Here is a 22,014-nt window from a genome sequence, read left to right as displayed (position 1 = left end):
CGTTTAGATCAAACACATCAGAAGTTTCTGTAAACCCCTGAAAGGCTGGTGAGCTTCCCACATAACTTCTTATACCAGTTTTTTTGCTTCACTGGCATTTCACATGCTTCTTTCTGTTCTGACAAAATATTGAATTTTAATAAGGTTTTGTTTATTTTAGAAATGTCATTTTGTTAATTGTTACACTTAGCTTTTTTGCCTTTCTTCTCATCTGTGATCATTAAGGGTTTCTCGTGCACCATGGGCAGTACTGCCCTTCCACAAGAGCCTTGTTGAAGAGTAGCTGAAAGAACAAGTTGTGATTATACTTCAGGCATGTTTCCTTCGCTGTCTTGTATTGTTTGAAGGTTTTATTAATCTCTTTAGGACATTCCGTACAAAATCCCTGAACTGTATAAAGCCACGGGAGTCTTAATAAAAACAAGATTTATTAAGAAAGGAGACAGAACACTGGAGAAATGTACTGTGTAACAAGTCTAAGCTGAAATGTTGCTAAAGCTTGTCTTGATTGGTCTCCTTCATGTCATTAAAAGAAAGGAAACTATCTTTACACGCCTGTAATTTTCATCCTCTGATTCAACTTGCCCGTCTCCCCTCTGACTGTGACAACTACCAAATCCGGGAGAGTTTCTGGTATCGAGCGTCTTCTTTTGAGGGTGCTTTTGCTGTCTCTTTGCAGCTGTCTTTGCTCTCCTCGTCCACGCGAGTGTTGACAAGCGCTGCTCCAGGAGCGGTAGCCCCCGTGTTAGCCCTGCCTGCTGCAGGGTGCCTCTGCAGAGGGCGGCCAGGGAGATGCGCAGCCGTCTCCAACTGCAGCCCACCCTGTGTCCGTAGGGTAGAAACATGGACGTCTGAAATCATAGCGCAGGCGTCAAGTCAGTCCAGAGTAGTGCTTACTGCCAGGCTTTCAACTATTTAATTCTTTATCTTCCGTATAAGCTTTAAGTACTTTTGAAAGTGTTATACAAATGTTGCTCCTCATCCTTTTTCCATATCTTATTTTTGAACAAGCAGATCACAGCTCGAGTCTGTCTACCCTTTCTCCTAAATTATTGACCATGACTTTACATAGTAAATTGCACTGGCTACAAATGTTTGCTTGAACATAATTCATGACAGAGTTTAAAGAGACAGAGCTTACATATCATTTTCTCAGTCAGTAAACAACTGATGTTAATTTTGGCATTTCTCAGCTTCCGAGTGCTTAGTTTTGATAAGATGGTGTTCTTTCCAATACTTGCAGTCCATGTAAATAATTTTCTTATTTAAAAAAAAAAGCAGCAAAACTTGCACTGAGAATGACATGACATCCTGCAAAATCCTACCGAGCCTCCCTTTCTCTGGAAGACTCCCACTAGTGAGTCTTGCAAGCATTGGAAACTAGGAGAACAGCATCCTCCGCCGTCACATCCGCTAAGCGGCACTAGCCATTGCAGGTGGATGATAGGCACCCTTGCCATTTCCCGTGCAGGAAGGAGGGTGCAGCTGGGCTGAAGGACGGGGTGGCCGATGCACCGTGGGGTTGGTGGGGAGAGTTAGGAAGAAACAGAACACACTCGGTGGAAATCTGCACTCTGCTGTGTTTAGGTCAACCAAGGAATTATCAAATTTGAGCCTTTTTTTAATATACACAGTAGAAAGGAAATACCAGAGACCTTGTTGTTTTGATTCTAGACCTTCTTAATGAAATGCTTGGGGAAAAAATAAGTTAAGCATGAGCAGAATTTCTTTTAACCTTGTTCTAATGAATAGTATCAACGGATAAAAAGAATCAAGCCTTGAGCAGATGCTTGGAGTGGAAATTGTACTGAAGATTGAATTTAGCAAAAGTATAAATGGCTGAAAACAGGCTCTTAGAGTGGAATTTTTAGGCAACTTGTTGACAAGTTGTAGGTCCTGGATTTAGTCATTTAGTAGTAGCTTCAGAGTCGTGCTTTCCCTTTCCTGGTATTAGGTTTTTTTCTTATTCTTTCTGATTTCATTGTGTTGTTTTGTCCTCATAAACACTCCTAAACTGCTTGTATTGCCTCATCTGTAAGCATTTCTTAGGCTTATTTAATTCTTTTTGAAGAATTCTCTGCCTTCCAAGAAGACAGAGTAGATAATCAGCTAAATATATGTAACACATAACATAAGTTAATTTTATTGATGCTTGGAGAATTGTCCTGTAAATCTCAGTCAAAATGGTTGTGGTTTTAGTTAAAACTGGTAAGGCTGGATCATTGCCTTATTTAATGGCTTTACTAGAGCACAGTTTTCTCCTGCTTTCTCTATATTGTAAGGTCATTAATGAATCATTAGCTTTTGCTAGTAATTACTGGTCTCTTGAGAATATTGGTTTAATTATATAGGAATCATAAGTGGAAGATACAGTTACATATTCTACAATGTAGGTAGTAGTACCTTGGTGTATTATGGCTTTAAAGAATCTGTAATTTTTTTTGTAGATTTTAATTGCTAAGTATGCCTGGTAAAATATGAATTATTGTATTACTGCATGTGATAAAGGTATACTATTGTGAGCCTCGCAGTCTGCAGGTGTAACAGATGTAAGGCAAGATTAACAGGACAGAACAATAATTAAACCACAGACAGCCATCTCAAAAAAAAAAAAAAAAAAAAGGTTTATCATGTCCAATGCAATTATTAAGTGTGTCTTAAATTCTCGGCAAATATTTGTAAAAGCAATAAAAACGTGTTAGTTTGAAAGACAGTTTTCAGTGCGGACACTTACTTTAAAGAATTAAGATCCCTTTTTCTGAATATAAAAGCCGAGTGAAGTCCTGCCATATGGCAGCATGGTTCATAGGCAATAGGGTCCTTGGTTTATAGATGCTGTGAGCTAAATGCTGCCGAAGAAAATAAGAGAGCAGTTAGTATATATGCATTTACAACAGTATGAATTGCTTACTCCCTTTAAGACAGGAAGGTTCAAATAATTAACAGTAATACTGTGGTTGCAAAAGGAAGTCCAGTTGTTCTTCAGCAGCCTACATCTGTGAAACATGATACCTCTGGGGACTGAGATTTAATTTTCCCAGGAGAAAATATAAAAGCAGGAGAAAAAAAGGAATGACTTCTGCTTGAGCAGAATAAACCTGCATCTACAAACGATTAACACTGCATAATGAAGTAGTAAAGAAGCAAAAGAGATTTCTAATAAAAGACTAATAACAAATCCCATTACACCATGGTGTATTTTTTCCCTTGAAGTGTATTAGACTTTTAGCAAGGCTTCTGAATGAGATTTGGTAGTTGCAAGCAAAGTCAGCTCAAATGCTTCAAGCTCAGCTGCAATTTCTCGCCTAACAGGTTGTGTAACTTGAAAGTTGTGGTTTTACAGGTGGGAGGGGTTGTTAATGCAAGTAATAGGCTTCACGCAGAGTTTGGGTAATGTTTGTGTCACCATAGGATAATAGTCTCCTGTAGGCTAGGCACTGTAGGGTAATGTGCCACTATATGGTAAAATCCCTTAGACAGAACAGACGTGGTATTAAATGCACTAGCTAAGCCTTGCTTTTGTGTTAACAGTTCTTCTGACTTCTTTTTCTGAGGCCTGAAAATAAGTCCTCATAGGAAAGGGGGTTGATCAGAGAGGCAAAGACATAGAGTTTGTATTTTGTCATAGCTAATATTGCGACTTTTATAATTACTGCACTAACGTAAAAAGTTACAAGACCTTAGAACGTAAATGTTTGATATAAGGATGAGATAATGCTGTCTTTTGAAATCACGTATTTTCCCTTTTAAAAGGGAACATGTCTTGCAAGGGAAAAAATTCTGTGTAGTGATCTCTAAATCTGTAACAGGGATGTTTTTGCGGATTATACATGCAGTTCCAGTGGCGGGGGGAATAAAAGTTTAAGTGAACAAAACCTTGATTCACAAAACAGTCCCTTTATAAGAGAGAGTCTTTTTGTACGGATTGTTGCTATCTTAAAAGCTTGTGCTCAACTGACGTGTTGGAATTCATTTGTCTAGAAATGAACTTTTATTACTGGAATCAGGAAAAAAACTCCATGCCTTAAACCAACAATGAGTTCTGGGACAAAAGTGGTTAAACATGAATTCTTACAAGTGAAAGTAATCTTGAAATTTCTAGTTGCCTTTTGAGAAATTTTTGCGTGTCTTAAAGAATGACTTAATTTGCTTAGCAGAAATTTGCAATCAATCTTTTCTTGCCACTGAATAAACAGATTCCACATGCGTAGTAATTTGCATATCCCAGCTAAAAATGTAATTCATTATTTTTAAGTCCATTTCGTAATAACTATTTCAGGATTAATGTTACTAACTATTCTTTGGCTCTTTCAAATGTAACCTTAGATAATCCTACCTAAAAAGGTACAAAGCTAGCGGGTCTGTTCTGGAATAGGGAAGGGAAGGGCCTTTCCTGAGGTCAGCAAGGAAGTCAGTGTAAGAGCCAGAACTGGAAACAAGAAATCTTGAGAAATAATTTTCTTCATCTGCATCTCAAGCTTCCAGTCTCAAGCAAATATTGCATTTAATAAGACAGTTTTCACATTTTGCTAGGTATGAAAAGAGCATAGGTATGAGCAGGAATTAATGATACAGTCTACATGGAGATTATCACTAAATCTGGTAAAGATTCCAGTTAGGTTTAATCAAAATAGCATATTTTACATGGAGCTGCAAACACTGTCATCAATAACAGGGAGGAAGCCTCTTCAAAGGAAGTGTGACCCGGTCCATTTTAACTGCTGTTTGGCATCTGCCTCTCAACTGACTTTCACTTGCCTGGGCTTTTCAGGGCTTCTCATAAACCACTGGCTTCACCCTCCTGTTTTTGCTGTTCCAGGCTATTATTGCGTAACATTTTCGGCTTTTCATCTTAGATCACTATCACATTAAATGCTCAAAAATATGGTATATAGGATTGATATATTTTGTCCTTTGAGGTTCACCCACGTAATAATATTAGTCAATTAAGCTTCTACAGTCTGTAATGTATCGCTTTTTTAATGTAGATGCAGTAACATTTCCACAAATACAGTTAGTTAAGTGGTTATCACAGATCTTCATGCTTTGTAAAATTTACTGGTAAAATGCTTTGGATTGTAGATGATGCTGGGATGTGTATCCTGACTTTACCATACTTGGCAAAACGGAGAAATACAAATCACATCTTTTCCTTTTTTTTCAGGCGATGGGTAAGGCTCCTGTTTGGACGTGAATTCCCACTTCAGGACCTTCTGGTTGTCTGGGATGCTCTATTTGCTGACAGTATCACCCTGAATTTAGTTGACTACATTTTTGTAGCCATGTTGTTATATATTAGAGATGCCTGTAAGTACCAACGATCTTACAGTCTTTCAAAAAGAATGCAAACCTATTTTTCAAAGAAAAAGAGGACTTAAGAAATGCTAAATTTCATTGTGACTTTTTTAACATACTGAAAATCGTTCCAAATGCTAGGAGAGGAGCCATTTATTATCAGATGCGGTCTGCTGTATTTATGAAACAAATTGTATCTTGGAGTTAAATTCAGGTTTGTTTTCTGAGTAGTTCTGTGTTTTTATATGGAGTTGCAGATTTTATGTGCAGTAAGTGATACAGGTATGTATAGAGCTCCACCTTCTGACCAAGCTGATGAATTGAGAAAAGCCTCCCTTTGACACTGGAAATATTTTTATGCTGTTCTGCTGTGAGAAACGTGAAAATGCACAAGGCAATGACTCATAATTTTTGAAGATATATCTTGAAGGAAATGTAAATGCAGAGATGAGTAACAATTACAAAATAGGTTTTTTCTATGCAAGAGTGGCATCTTTAAAAAACTGATAATTTCATTTTATTTTATTTTAGTATGCCTGAAGTATGTGCAAAGGTGAATTCTTATGGGTTAGTGATGATCAATAAATACATTAAGTTGGGACAAACAAGAAATCACAAAAATGTTGTTAGTTTATATAATTGTGAATGGGAGAGGAAGGTATGTAATGATGAATTAAAAGGCTTTTATTTCTGTCTCATCGTATTTTACAAAAAATTCTATATACAACTTTGCTGCAACAAAGTATGCGTTTTGCAGTGAGATGCATGTCTGTCATTAAATATATGAATTCTGTAGCATGCTGTTCAGAGTTAATTATATACAATCTGTAAGCTTTAGGTTATAACAAGGTCACGTATTTGACACAATTTTGTATTCTAGGACACATGAAGTTTTCAACATCTGTGGTTCCTATTTTAGGGCCCAATCTTGAAAATATAACGTGCATGTACTTTACACGTACTGTCGTTCCACTGCCTGCCTTCATGTGGTTTTTTAATTACTTTTTAATAAACATGCAGCACATAGAGCTACCTTACATTCCTCTCAAAGAAGTGGACATTTAATTCAGTTTAGAGGTTTCAAAATTAATGCTGCTGTTTCAGGATGATCTGATTCCAGGTCATTATGTTCTGCAATCTAAATCTGGCTTGTTTATGTGCAGTAAACTGAAATAATCTTAAAATTCTTGGTATAGATATGTAGTGCAGATGCATGTAAAAATGTTTCTTAACATCAGTATTTTATTTTGTGTCATCATTTCCCTTTAAAAAAAAACTTTAGAACTGTGTTTGTAAGCACTCTCTCTCTTCTTGGGGAGGGAAGGTTGTTCTGGGTTTGTTTTCTTTTGCTTTGTGGTGCTCATGTACAAGTATTGGTATGAGGTAACTAAAAATGTGAGCTAAAAATGTGTTCTATGCAACTGTGTGAAATCAGTCTCTCTCTTTTCTCTGAAATCCGCAGGCTTAGTAAATGGAGTAGTAAATAGCTTTAAAGTGGAGTACATTTGCCCGAGTGAGATGCAAAGTCATCTCATCAGGAAAGCTAATACTTCATAAATATACTGTTTCTGTAATAAGTAACTTTTTATTTTATAGTTGGACCTAGTTAGTTACTCTAAGCATAATAGAATGGTGAAACAAAATACCCAGTCATAAATACTGTAAAGTTGAATATATTTTCAAAGGCAAGCTCAAACTATAGTGATTTCACAGTTCTTGATTTGATAAAAGAAAGCTTTTCTAATATATCTGTAATAGAAAAGTTTTCCATTTTTCCTTATTGTTCATTGTTGATAATATTTGAGCTTTGAATGGAGTTCAAAGTTCTGTTGTAATATTTTTAAAAACATTTTCAAATAAAATAAGTTTCTAAAAGCTTCTCTTTATTTGGTGAAAGGAAATGTTAGCTCAAGACATCCGATGATGTTAATCATCTACAAATAAACCGTCTGGAAATTTTCAGTTTAAAAACTTTGAAACAATAGGAATAATAATAGAGCTCCTAAGATATTAAGTTATAAAAATGTCAAACATAAGCAATGATAATAATACGGTACCGAAAGCATTTGAAAGTTTAAACATTATGCGGATTCTTTTATACCAACACATTTGGGGATGGGGGAGAAGTTGCTGGTTTGGGAATTGATGGATTTTTTTCTGTGTTTTATTATGAAGTTCTCGAGGATGTGATTTTAAGGAAGTATTATTTCTGCTATATTTTTTATTTTAGTTTTATTTTAGTTTTTAAATCCTCTGTTACTCAAACGATATTATTATTCAAGGAGAAGTGAACATTTAGATTATTAGATTATTGTTTATACATTTTAGAGATTACAGATACATAATCATGTACACAGCCATTCTGTAAACTGCTCTGTTCAGTTTTACATCTGTATCCAAGCAGAGCTTTATCCATGGAGTGATAATCCTCACAAGCCAAGTGTAGGGTTGTGTACCAAAGTATCTGTAAGTTTTAATAAATTATTTTCTGGGTTTCTTTGGAAAAATTCATGCAAAACAACCTTCTTTTTTTAAAATCTGTCAAATCAGAAGCACGAATATGTTACTTCTCTTTCACCAACATGGATGTATAGGCAGTTGTTGATGAAATCAGAATGGAGGGGAGGGTACAGTGCAAAAATATTAATATTTTATATACTTCCCTTCCCTTCAAGAAGGACAAAAATGAACAAACCTGGAAGACCTGTCTATACTTTGCATAGTAAACTAACGTCATTATTGCACCAGGAGCCAATTTTGACTGATCAGTGTTAGAATAAGTATATTTTTACCATGTTCCCACTTGAAGACTAGCTATGGCCATTGTTAGGATATATTTTTTCTTACCTAAAAGCTCTCTGAATATTTTGAGGGAAATAAAGGAGCCACAGCCTCTTCTTAGAGGAGCTGATTTGTTATTTTTGATATAGTGCAAGATGTTCATATTATCTATGTTTAACTCAGTTTAGGGCCTACTAAAGAGAACATAGCCATGCGTAAAGCAGCAGGGGGAAAGTAGTCCCACCCTTCCTGGGTTAGGAAGTCATCTGGATACCGGATTGGTGGCATCAAGCATTAAACTCATAAGAAATGACATGTGGCAGAAAATTAGGACATTGTTCAGGACAGGTACAGTTAGTTTACATGTTTTCCACCACTATTATTGCTGCTTGCATCCAGGAGTGGTTATTGGACCAACAGAGAAAAGTCAGTCTCCTCTAAAGCAGAAGGGAGAAAGCAATTTCATGTTCCTCTGGGCACTGCATAACAAATATTAATCAAAAGGCAGTAAGATTGCTTTCTCTGTGTAGAGGAGTTTAGCTACTCCTTTCCCTAGAAATACCAATAACATTCTTTGGAGAAGTGAGAACTTTTCACAATAAAAGTTGGATCCAGATGTGATTCTTGCCAAGCCAATTAGTGAAGGAAAAGCACAGGTACAGAAGCACCAAGCTTTATTACCAGGCAGCTGGCAACAGTGTAAGATATTTCATCACTGAACTTCAGCACCGTCCAGCTACTGCTGAGACTGGATAAATTTGCACTGCACAGAATCTCCTTCCAGAAACTTTATCCTACATTTGATTCTTAGAAATCCTTCTAATATGCATATTCAGAGAAGGGGTGTTTGTTTTGTTTTACTGCTATTTTCTCTATCATTGTTAAGAAAACCACCATTATCTGTTGGATAATATTATACATTTTGTCCGGAAGAGATGAGAATCATAGAATGGTTTGAGTTGGAAGGGACCTTCAAGGATCATCTAGTCCAATCCCCTGCCATGGGCAGGGACATCTTTCACTAGATCAGGTGGCTCAAAGCCGCATCCAACCTGACCTTGAACACTTCCAGGGATGGGGCATCCACAGTTTTTCCGGGCAACCTATTCCAGTGTCTCACCACCCTCATCTTAAAGAATTTCTTCCTTATGTCCAATCTAAATCTACCCTCTTTCAGTTTAAAACCGTTGCCCCTTGTCCTGTCACTACAGGCCTTGGTAAAAAGTCTCTTCTCTGTCTTTCTTATAGCCCCCTTAATATATTGAAAGGCTGCAAGAAGGTCGGCCTTCTCTTCTCCAGGCTGAACAACCCCAACTCTCTCAGCCTTTCCTCATAGGAGAGGTGTTCTGTCCCTTTGATCACTTTTGTGGCCCTCCTCTGGACCTGCTCCAACAGGTCCATGCCTTTCCTGTGCTGAGGACCCCAGAGCTGGACACAGTACTGCAGGTGGGGTCTCACCAGAGCGGAGCAGAGGGGCAGAATCACCTCCCTCGACCTGCTGGCCACGCTGCTTCTGATGCAGCCCAGGGTACGGTTGGCCTTCTGGGCTGCGAGCGCACATTGCCGGCTCATGGGCAGCATACAGATCACTCTGAAACAGAAGGTACCAAGAGGTGTTTCAGCAAAGTAGTCCCTTTAACCCAAGGTTCCCCAGCAAATAGAGCACCCGCAACAATGTTCTCTTCTGTAAAGATTTCTACATGAAAAGAGGACAGCTGAATATGTGGCGAAAACCCTAAAGATAAAATAAATATAAAAGTCAGCAGACCTTCCTCATTAAAGTGTTGGAGTTTTTTAACTTTCTTTGGATGGTAAGGTTTCATTTTAAAATTTAACTTTTAGGGAACAGAGGGGACACAGGTCATTGCCCAACAGTTTGATTCTTTTTCCATTATTCAATTGCTTCACTATTATACATTTCAAAAATGTAATAATTAGAGTAAATGTCTTGTGGTTGAAAATATAATTTTTTGTCAGGGGTCAAGTCTGCACCATTAAAATAAATTAAATTTTTTAATATTTACTTTTCTCTATATCTGTGAGGCAGCAAACTCTTCCAGGAAAAATAAAGAAAGGATGATTTTAATCCATTTTACATTGCAGAATAGAACACATACTGATCTGTTCAAAAGAGAAATGTGTTGCTCTTACGGCCTATCGTTTATAAAAGTATTTAGAATTTACTATCAATTTTCAGTATTTTTATTTGCTTTGGTAAAAAGGCATCATGATCATCACGGCAGTACGGTATCTTAAATCTGATTTACGTATGAGAGTTTGATTGGGTATGTACTATGGGGTGCTCACATTATACTCCTCTGAAAGAACTCTGACGGAGACCATTGTATTGTGTTCATTATGCCAGCTTTGTGACTTCAAGAAGAAAAAACAGGTACCTGAATATGAACAAGAAAAACAAAGGCTAGGAAAAAGAACAGGCAGAACAGATAAAGAATGAGTAGGATAAGTGAGTGCTTTACAAATGAAAGCAGATGTATGAAATTACAAGCTGTCGGATCAGCAACGGAAATGAAGATGATAAAGTGGTTCCCTACACAGATTATAATTATTCATTTTGCCCAGTCCTGCATCTTTTCCCTGTAATCCTCTTGTTGAGGGAGGAAAGGTACAGGAGGAGATGAGGCTTATTCACATGAAAGAAAAAAAGTAAAACATTTAAATCTTTCTGTCCACAAAACAGTCCTTTATTTTGCCTTTTATTGATTCAGAATAATTTTGTATTTGCAATGATCCTTTCTGGTGTAGAGGCCTGACTAATTAAAAGTATTTTTTACTACAGCTAAAGTTCTCAATAGTAAAGTTTGCTAAAAATTTATTTACAATTACTATTGTTGGAGGCTGTCTTTATGTTGCAGAGTGCAAGCATCATTAACAGGCATTGCTTTGACAGCTGTGGCAGATGGATTGCCTGGATTTGGATGGTGCAAAAGAAATGAAGTAGTTTACATAGACCTGCCTGAAAAGATGACTTTAATAATTGCACTCATAATTAGATTGATTTGGGAAAAAAAAAAAAAAAAAACAGAAGGCAACAACGACAAGCAAAGAACCATAGAGTATACTTACATAGATTTAGATACAATGAAGCACAATTATAACAAAATGATAAACTTTAGCAAAGCAGGCTGAAAATTTCCTGAATAAGTAAAAAATTCTAATAAAGTTAACGGTATATTATATCTTTAAGTATTTATTAAATTAAAATATAGCCTTTTCCCTTTTTCCTGATCATTTCTTGAATAGTTTCTGATTTACAAGAAGACAAGGAGTTGTTGACGTCGTTTTATGTATGTGTATATATATGTGCGTGGGCATGTATGTGTATAGGTACATAAGAACAACATAAAAGATATTTCAGCAAAGAATTGTCAGAATGGGGGAAAGTTATCATAAAAGCAGGACCAAAGGTAAAATTTATCTCACAAATTATCATACTTAAATTCAGGTGTCTGCAGATGAGTGTCTGAAAAGTCAGTGTCCATTTTGGAGTGTAGGACTAGTTCTTCAGGCTCCACTGACTGTATTGCCCTGACCTCCACTGACTCGGGCAGGCTTTAGGTGCACAGCTACAGAGACCTAAATTTAGGCATCTAAATCTGGAGCTAACATAAATGTCTATGATATAAAGTCAGTGGTAGGTTTAGCGTTGTCCTTAATGATACTGGACCAAGCATAGTCATGAAGCTTGATTATGCAGCATCTTCTTTTACTCTGAGCACTGCTTGAGTTCTAGGAGACTTAATGTGGGTAAAGACAGCTGAATCTCAACTGTAATGAATCTACTGGATACGGTACTGTTCTGGAATATCAAAATAAGATAGTAATATTTCACTTTTTTTCTCTTTCTCTTTTTTTTTTTTCATTTTCATTGTAGTGATTTCAAGTAATTACCAGACCTGTTTGGGACTTCTGATGCATTATCCACCTATTGGAGATGTTCACTCCCTTATCCTAAGAGCACTTTTTCTCCGAGATCCAAAGGTGAGATGCTCGCTTTGTAAATACAGGGAATAAATCTCTATAATAAAATGTTCTAAATACTATGAAGTTAACAACAACCTACCTTTTGGGGACTAAACCGTAGTTTCAAGTTTCTTCTTACCTGACAAAAATGCTGAAGAAAAGAGTTGGTAACCAAGAGTAGAAACAAGTTCCTTTACTCTTTAAAGGATACTATCCTACTACTTCGTTAGTTATCCAGGAGCTCTGGTAACTGCAGATGTTTGTGCTCTTTAGAATACCTTTACGTGGTATTTTGCACAGACATTGTTCATAATAAAGTATACTTTTGAGGGAAAGAGTAATATTTTATATAATAACCTAGTAAGCTGTATAGAAACTGTCATGCAATTTCATCTGTAAGACCTTTTTCATGAGATTTCTGCAGATTAATCACTGTTAATCCTTAAAGCACTACCCCCGCCCAATATATAATAGTAATGTGATGGTTTTCAATTAAAAACGAGTCTGCTGTTACCGCCTGAAAAGTTTCACATGAATAAAATGTATAAATTGATAAATTTTATGTTACATATTACTAGCATACAGTTTCTGATATACTTATCTATACTAAAAAATAGCAAACCTCTTGCTGTTTTAGAATGGCATATCTGTATGTGTGGATATAATATACAGTAGATATCCACAGTATAGTGGATAAAGTGAGACGAAACTGTACACAGTAATCTTTGCAGTACTCAGATCTCTGGCAGATAGCAGAATTTGTGCTGCTGGTTTTGAAGTGTCTTTGTGCATGTCCCATTAGTAGGCTGCCAGTGTAAAGTCTGATTTCCCTCGTCTTCTTGATGCACGTCACCTTTGAAAGTGAAAAATTCATCACTTCTGCACTCTGACTGCCTTCTGCAAAATTTCATTCAGTACCGATGTTTACGCTTTTATGGATTAAGAAAAAAAAATCTCTTTGTTTCTACATTAGTTTTTGCAGAAATCTGCATCCTTACAGCTGCTTTCTTCATTCCTTTTGGGCACAAAGATTTCTTTCATGACGAGAAGTAAAGTATATCATCTTTTTAGTGTGTAAGAAAGTTTGTAACATTAGATCTCAAGAATCTTTCTTAAGATTTCAGCAGCAGTCTGTGAAATCAGACTGCCCAGCATTTAGTTATGTACTATCTTAGCAAAACAAGGTAGAAGTATTTTTTAGAGGGAAGGTATAGAGAGAGGAAAATTGTACTAAGATATCAAACTAAATGCAATACGTAATCTGTCATTTATTGAAGGTATATGTTAAAAGATAGAATAATTACTAATTAATCAGCTGTCCTCCAAAGCATCCTAGGCAGTATACAAGATATCCTACCAGCTGAAGGGAGCAAAAATAAACCACCAACTTCCCATGAAAGAAGCTTGATCACTATTCTGCTCCTTACACTCTTGTCTCCAACAGAATGAAGTTGTCAGGCTCATAAGGCCTCAGCATCCTATTAATTAACATTCTCAGGTGTGCCTTGAACACCTTTCAGAGAAATACTGGAGGTAGTTCCTACCATGACTTTCAGGTAGTTTTCCCTTCACTCAGGTGAATGAGTACTTAAAGCTCTTTCATGCAAAGACTGCTAGTTGTTTCGCCAATTTAAATATGATTAATTACAATTGTTCCTCATTTCTGAGCTGTACTAATGTGCTTGGGAAATACTCTGAAGATTAGGAAGCTGGGATTTCCAGAGAATCAAAAGCCCTAAGGGACTTCCAGCCACCTCCTGTTTTACATTGGGTCTTGGGTTGAGACTGCATAAACAGATCTGGACTTCTTACAGTAAGGAAGTTAAACTGTACTAAAGGATCACTCTAAAAGAAAAAAAATAGCTCCTGGTCTGAGAAAGAAATGTATTTTAAATGCTATGACTTGAGTACCTGTTTCTTATCTTTCCCTAGGTATGATTTTAAGTTTCACTTATGTGTCTTTAAGCATATGTTGGTTCAATCCAACATATTTCTGAAGTCTTGTTATTCTATAAAACCTACACATAAAATTTTTCTAAGTCTGTCAAAATTTTTCATTACACAAAATGAAAGGGAAGACTCAACGAGACATCATGGGTGCTGTAGGATTCTAAAGTCAGTACACAGATTATATACCAATATAAGTGGGAAAATTATGATACCTTTTTTTTGCTATCTGCATAAAGATAATTCAGTTTGCCTTTATTCCCTGAGCAGATAAAAGGAGATTGGAAGAAAAGACAAGGAGATTTTAGTCAGTAGTGTAACTTGTAAGTGATGATTAGCAAATTCAGTGCTTAATGATTTTTCTTCCTCCTTTGATGTTTTCCTGTGCATTTCTCCATCACCAGCTTCTAGTTTCTAATGGGAAATTACATTTGGTTCAGTGCAATTTAGATCTCCTGAGCCAGGGCTGAGTTGTTTGTGTGGCATTTCTTCCAAGATTTCACTTGGGTTTTAGTATGTGAAGTTGGGAACTCTTCTGTGGGAGACTATTGCATGGTCCAGTGGTTTATTTCATTATTTGTTGAACATAGCAAGAAAGTTTAGTGTTGTTCCAAATATTTGAGAGAGGCTTGCTCTCTGCCCCTTGGAGCTTTAAATCTCAGCTGGACAAGAAATGCAGTTTAGAAGTCACGGACAGGGACAAACAGGAGTCTGCCTCTTGCAGATTTGTTAATATACATTGTCTTTGGGATTATTTTTGCAGCTAGGTAAATGCCAATTAATCTCACTGAAGGGAAGTTGTGGGGTATTTGGACTAAGAAAGGTTGGTGGTATGTACATAAAACTGAAAGGTTCTTAACGAATAATCCTGTCATAAATGGTGAAGTAGTTAAGATGGACCTGATACAACCTTTCCATCCATAACTTTCGATTCTGGAGATAACCTGGGTTTGCACATCTAATAACATCCATTATTTCTTCTGTTTTCTTGGTCTGATGTAACAGATATCTCCTCCTTACTTATTTGTCTTGTAGACTATCAGGAGAGCTAAACTTTGGCTTGATGAACCTGTCGCGTTTTGTTTGCTTCTTTTCACTGCAGTCATCACCAGGAGAGCAACCTAAATGTCAGAAGAAAGCTATACTTAAAAGATGGGTGGCATTTTTTTCTTACAGATGGACAAATACAATTTCCTGACCGTTTGTGGAATCAAACCTTAGCAGAAGCCAGTAATAACAACAATATGAAAAGTAATTAGTGCTTGCCATTAATTTAATGTGTGCAGCAGCTCTCCCTTTCACTTCGTGAACCCCAGTTGGCAGTTGGGATGAGAGGACGTTTTGGATACCACATCCCTGATATATTCCAGTGCCACAGAAGAGAAATACATGTCTCCGTAATAGCTGAAAACAAGTTAATGCACCTGTCTCTGAAGGGGGGCCTGAGAGATACTAATTTTACAGGCATGAGTATGGATCGATGCAGAATAATTGAATTTTAGCCTTTTCTGCATTTGGCTAGCTCCAGTTCTTAGGAAAATGTAGAATGAAAAGCTCAAATCAGTGGTGTTGTCTTTGCATAGGGTGATAAAGTTAACCTGCTTAGCAGAGTATTTGTTTCACATTTCTAATCTTTGAACAGATAATTACCTCAATTATTTATATGAAAGTAACTTCCATGCACTTAGAGTCCTTCTGAATATAAAAGTAGAGCTTCTTATGGAAGAATGGGCTATTAAAAGTATGTATATGTGAAATGAGAAAATAAGGGAAAGTTTTTTTGTGTCTATCCAAAAGCATTTACTGAAGGTGTGTCTCTGTGTATTTAATATCCCATGAGTGGCCAATTTTATTCATTTTTTCCTTCTCAGAACCATTGAGCACTGTTAATTTTCAAAGCAAAGACTGCGAAATTAAGAAGTAGAGATATGGAGATAGGGTAGTGGAAAAATATAAAGGGATTAAAAAACATAGTTCTAACTAGAGTTGTTCAAATAAAAAAAAATTAAAAAACCCAATTAGAAACAAAAGTCATAGAAAATGTGAACATATTGTGTTCCTTAAATAACCAGATGTTCTTTCCTTCCTGAAGGCAGCCAGGGCTAGGAATAAAAGGTTTAAAACTATTGTTTTAAGTTAACTGTGAATTTTGCAAATCTGTTTTCACCCTTTAGCAAATAAAATTCTAATACAGCAACATAAGCAAAGTAATTTTCATCTTTGGGTGTTCTTATTTGTATGTTGTTCTGTGTTGAAGTGTTAACCTTATCATAATGACTTATTAGAAAACTAAAGCACTACATAGAATATTACAGTTTTACATTGCATACTAAGAACCTGACAACCATCCTTTGTCTGAAAGCTTACTGTATTTATTCGTAATATTTTTGTAAAATAAGTTTGCTTTCAGATACTTCAACGTGGTGAGTTACCCTGTTCATTGAGCAAGCTAGTTAGGAGCTTAATTCAGTGGAGGCACCTTTTATCATAAGCCATCGATTCAAAAAAGAAAAAAGAAAGTGGTTGCGCTTGGTTGATGGGAATTAATTTGTTAGTTATGCTAATAATATCCTAGTTACTGCTGCTGATATTTTCTCAACATTGTATTTTAAGCTATTTGCTGACATTGAAAGTGGCTGTATACTAATATTAAATTCTAACTAAATCCATGATGAAGCATACATGACATTTTAAAGAAGTTGTATTGGTTCGTCATGACCGAAATTACAGGTACTGCCAGAAAACTTAAGCAATAATATATGGTCATGATCACTCATACAACGATTAGTGGGAGTAATCTGCACGCCAGCTTTTAACACTTTTCACAATCTGAGCAATAAGTGACAAGGGGAAAACACATTACTGAAATTTTGAACCGAACTCTTTGTACATTTATTTTCAGCTGAATTTTCTTCTTAAGTAGCTGCCACCGTCTCCGAGTTTTCTCCAAGCTAGTTTCATGTGCCTGAAAGGCTGTTGAGTTTCACTTTCTTCTTCTTCAGATAAATTCGTTTCTATACACTCATTAACTGAGGTGCCGCTGCAGAGCTGCAACTGTCCTTTGAAAGCTGCCGTTATGTCAGTAGTGTTTGTTTTGCTGTTTGTGGCAGGAGAAAAGCAGGTTTGGGGTTGGTTTGTTTGTTTGTTAGCACTGTGTGTGCAATCTGGCATTAATTACCGCTCTTTAATGACCAGATTGCAGCCAATCAGAAGTTGGGATCTGGCAGTGTTTGGGCATTAGCAGCTCATTAATTTGTACCTACACACACTGAGTGGGGTGCGGAGTCCATTTTGTTAGAAGGGTACCAACAAGGGGGGGGGCCTGAACAAACGTTTGCTTTTTGCTTTTTGCCTTTTTTTTTTTCAGTCATGAAGGATGTGATTGATTTTTCAGGAGATTCGCAATTATACGTTAGGGATTTGGGGTGTATGAAAAGTAAGTATCAGAAATCTGGGATAATGGATATCCCAATGCAGTATGAGCTGGCGGTACGAGTAAGGTCACCTACGCTTTAAAGGAGAGTTGCCTTGACAGGGGATGTGACTGATAAAGGAAACAAGGTTTTCCAGAAAAGCTAACTACATGTCTCTTCATCTGGGAGGAAAGGAATTAGGAGAAACAAAAAATAAATGCATTTACTTTCAGTGATTCACGGAGAACTTCTATTTGCCTTGATTTCTGAAAGGTTAAGATCTTGGATGTTTAATGCAACATAGATAGACTTTTATGAACAGAAACATGTCAGGATCTTCAAAATGACCTCTGGTTTTGTAACCACACTCAATTCCTTGTAGTTAACCCAAGCATTTTGGTGGTCTAACTTCCCCATTTGCAAATACAATATGGTTAGATGTAATCTAAACACCTCACTTTGAATAAATTGATGTTTTTTCTGCAACTGCATGCTAAGCTTTTTAAAGCTTAAAAAGCTTTTTAAGCTTTTTAATAGACGGCTATATACAACTAAGAATTGCATATATTATACATGTAAAAGCCATGATATGAACTTGTTCTTTATTTATGTTCATGTTCTTAAAATCAGAAACTTTTGCTTTCCAAGGAGATAGGCCATGCTTTGTTTTAAGAATTATTGTTCTAAATATTCAGTTATTGTGTCTCATTAATAGAATAAGGTATGACAGGCAGCTATGAGTTTAATGATAAATTACTTGGAATAACCATGTTGCCATAGTACCACATAAAAATAGTACGTGTAACATGAATTAAAAATTCTCTTCGTTTTTCTACATTTGTTTCAAAACCTTCATTCGCAGTGCACCTATGCATTTTAAAATACAAAAAGGCTATGTGGTCAGTACTCATAGTACAGTAACTTTCTCATCTCTCCCAAAGTTCATTGCAATTTCCCCTCATACATTAACCATTTAATCGACCCACCATAAAATAGTCCTCTTCTTCAAAATACCCTGTATGTCACAAGTAGTATTTTCAGGAAAAAATCTTGCAAAGTGGTTGATTAGTCATCTAGTCAAGACTTTTCGAATGAGAAATCTTTCAAAGTCCTTCTCATTCCTCAGTACCATATGTAACACAGTAGTCATCACTCGAAGGAGAGAGCTGATCTCTTGCACTGCCAACCACGAGGCAGTTTCCAGTGTTGCTCTGTCTTTAGCGTTGTACGCACAGGCCAGTTATTTGGTTAAGAACCCACAAATATTGTATCAATGCAAGGTAAGCCGCCATTACATTTAAATGAATAGGAAAATGGTGGGGAATAATACAGAATAAAGCAAAGATTCCTGAACCGTGACACCTCTCAAAGGTAAGACAGAGCTGTGCCACGGGTAACATGGGGCAGAAACGAAGGACTTGTCCCGGTTCTGTGTAGGGCCGAGCGAGATGGTGGTGCAGTCCACTCCTGGCAGTGAGAGCAGAGCCCGGCAAGGAGGGCAAGTTGACTTTGTTGTTGTCGTTGCCGGTCTGGTGAAGCCAGCAGGAGAGCTGCTGGCCTTGAGGGCGGTGAGGAGTTGGTGGCGTGGCTGGTGATTTCTGGGCGGGTGGAGAGGTGCAGAGTCTTTCAGAGGAGACGGCTAAAGGCAAATTCGGAACCATTGTTTCTACTTTCGACTGATATTAAAACAAGTATGTAATAGTGTTGTATAGAACAGCAAGTAACATATGCATTATTCAATAAATAGTCAAGGCAACTACTTGCTGATCAGTCATTGGGCTAAGAATTGCAAACACAAGAAAAAAAAGTGGTTGCATTTTTTAATCTTCTCTGCAGATTTCATAATTATGCCTTTTATCGAGGTGTCCTCCCTATTAATCAGGAAGAGAAGGCGTGAGATGCCGCAACATCATGTTCAGGCCAGAGGGGTGATCAGGGAAAATTTAGAAATAGGGAGGGAATTATTCTCCTGTGCTGATCACCATTCCCATTAATATTGACTGGGAATTCATAAGCTCTGTCATGTTAAGGGCAAGTACTTCAGAGGGGCAAGATGGGAGAGAAAGTTATTATTGGAAGCCAAAACTTTAAACTGTGCTTTCTCTTTGAGCAAGTTGATATCCTTAGTAGCAAAGTAAAAGCAATTCTGATGATTGTACTTGATGCTAAAGCAAGAAGCTGAAGCACTTCAAGCTCTTAATTACTTTAGCTACCAATAAAAGTTATTGCTTGTGAATTTCTTGGGGCTGTTTCTTTCAAATGATTGGTTTACTTCTGTTTAAAAAGTCATCTAAAGCTACTGACCCTCTCCTAAAGAGTAATGATGTTATTTATAAAATTACACTAATAAAATGTATTTAACAGTGTTAGTGTGAGGTGATTATGGTTCTTCTTGTGTGCAACCTGACTATTCAATTAATCACTTCTAGTTTGCAAGGTAGTTTATCAAAAGGAAGCACTTAAAACACTTAAAGCACTTTGATTCTACCTAATCAAAAGTTCTCCGTATCATAATTTATTTATTTGACTAAAATTTGCAAAACACAAACTGTGAGTTATACAAAAATAGATTCATAACTTTTCAATAATGTATGAAAGATTAGCTACTGAACCGTATCCAATCTATTATGATGGAATTTAAGTTCAGTCTCTTCTGATATAAATGTGGATATACTGCTGGTGTATTGACATATTTTATAGTAAATATTAATGTATTAATTGTTGTATACAAAGCTATTTGAGTACATACGTATTGGGGAACGCTTCTCTGAAAGAGCAATATACTTTCAAGATAGAAGTGGGAATGGTACATTTTATCCGTTGCTATAACTTTTTATGGAAAATTAGATTTGGAGATGTGAGGTAGGACTCTTTGTCCTTTATCTTTTTAGGAAGCAGTAGTGTTCAAAATGGCTCTGCAGTGTCCTCATTATTGGAATCCCAAAATGAAAGGAGTTGCTTGTCCCGCAGCACCAGGACCTTAGCTTCTCTCTGCGTTTTAGAGGAAAAGACTTGGACGTCATATTCCTTTTGCTGTGGTGTGTGCACGGGGCTCTTTGTAAGAGCCTTTTTCACTCCCCTAGGGACCTTTTTCAAGTGTTTTACGTAGCACATTACACGCAGAACATAAATGAATCTGTTTCTTTTCCACGTAACAGAAATAACCAAATAGCACTTTAAAATGTTCTCTTTTTCCCCTGATATGTGAGATTTGTGTACAAGCGTGTATCTGGAGAAGATATAATGCTGTAAGTGTGGTTATAAGGGTTTTATCAGTATAAGCTTCGGATAACTGCATTACTCACAAAGCCATCAGTGAGTTATGCAGGTTGTCCAAAACGAGTGCCAATAAAACCATAATGTGGTAGCTTTTCTGTACATAAAGATGTCATATTTTAAACCTCATAATTTGGAGCATTCCAGGGTTTAAAGCAAGGCTTGCTGTTGTTCCCTTCAAAAGCCTGGATCTTTCCTCCACAATGTTGTAAAACTCCTGTTCCTAACCGTGCAGGGCTGCAAGATGCCAGAGCATAAATCTGTCACAGGGTAGGGCTGAACACTGTCAGATTTATACCTCACTATTTAGTTAATTTACTCCTTAAAACCAAGGGTTCGGCTGAAAAATAGGCAACTAAATTAAGAGGCAGATTTAAAAGGTACTTAAGCGATTCTGTTGATGCAAGATGGGGATTTTACGCAGGTTATGAACTTGAACGTTGGCAGGTCGGAGTCTTTTTGTCTGGAATATCGATAAAAGCTGATTTGGTAGGATTCGATCTACCTGTTAAAACACAATACGCTGTAAAACTATAAATGGAAAAAAAGAAGGCTTTCCAATCGGTTAGGACAAGAAGCCAAAATATACAACTAGAAATTTCTTTCAGTCAAGTCACTGAAGCATTTTTAAATCTCACTTGTCATTTTTATCAGTTCTTCATCTCTTGTCATAGAATGCCCATGTGAGAGAAAGCATGTGTGTATGAAGTTAAAAACAGACCATAACGCACGGTATTTAAAATATCTTCCTGGTATCTGAAATTTCTAGTTGCCAGGGGAATGGAGGGTTGTCACGTAACAAAACTGGAGATAATTTCAGCTTGATCGGAATTCAGGGGTTTCTTCCTGCCTTGACCCAATTCACTGAATTTTCTTTCCTGTTCAGTTCTTTCTGGGAATTCTTGTTGTTTTGGGAAAAGAAAGCACTCCCTGATTTTCTTTAGTTTCTTTAGAAACTATTAAATATGATAATGATTCTGCGTGCCGTTATTGCGTTGCAAATAACGAGTTCTGCGATTGAGACCCACAGCATCTTTCTGAAAAATGTAAACAGGAAGCATTATTCCCAGTTTGAGGATTATGGTGTTCCTTTGCCAACGCCAGTGTTAGTGCGCGGATCTCCTGACTCCTGCGATTAAAGGACGTTCTTTGCTAGTTCTGTGCAGGGTACTCTTCATGGTGGGCTACTTTCATACATAGGGCTGATAGGTGCCGGCTATCAGCCTATGTTTTGGATAATATTTTGCTGTTGGCCTTGAACCGCTTTAAAATTGGCGGTAGCACATTACGTCCTCTTAATGTCTTACTGGGTTTTTTT

At 36.9% G+C, this 22,014-nt stretch overlaps 1 protein-coding gene across 4 annotated transcripts in view; it reads left to right on the top strand.

The window, feature by feature from the left end:
• The window catches only part of TBC1D5 (TBC1 domain family member 5), a 306,295-nt gene that overhangs the window by 214,753 nt on the left and 69,528 nt on the right, over window positions 1-22,014 (top strand). For all 4 annotated transcript variants that reach the window (XM_075493115.1, XM_075493118.1, XM_075493116.1 and 1 more), the window contains 2 exons: window positions 5,165-5,307; window positions 11,972-12,078. In XM_075493115.1, the coding sequence (XP_075349230.1) occupies window positions 5,165-5,307; window positions 11,972-12,078 (250 nt within the window). The remainder of the gene's footprint in view (window positions 1-5,164; window positions 5,308-11,971; window positions 12,079-22,014) is intronic.

This window comes from Mycteria americana, chromosome 2 (assembly GCF_035582795.1).
Source record: "Mycteria americana isolate JAX WOST 10 ecotype Jacksonville Zoo and Gardens chromosome 2, USCA_MyAme_1.0, whole genome shotgun sequence".
NCBI lineage: Eukaryota > Metazoa > Chordata > Aves > Ciconiiformes > Ciconiidae > Mycteria > Mycteria americana.
The sequence above is the reverse complement of the archived record's forward strand: the minus strand, read 5'-3'. Positions and strand labels throughout refer to the sequence as shown.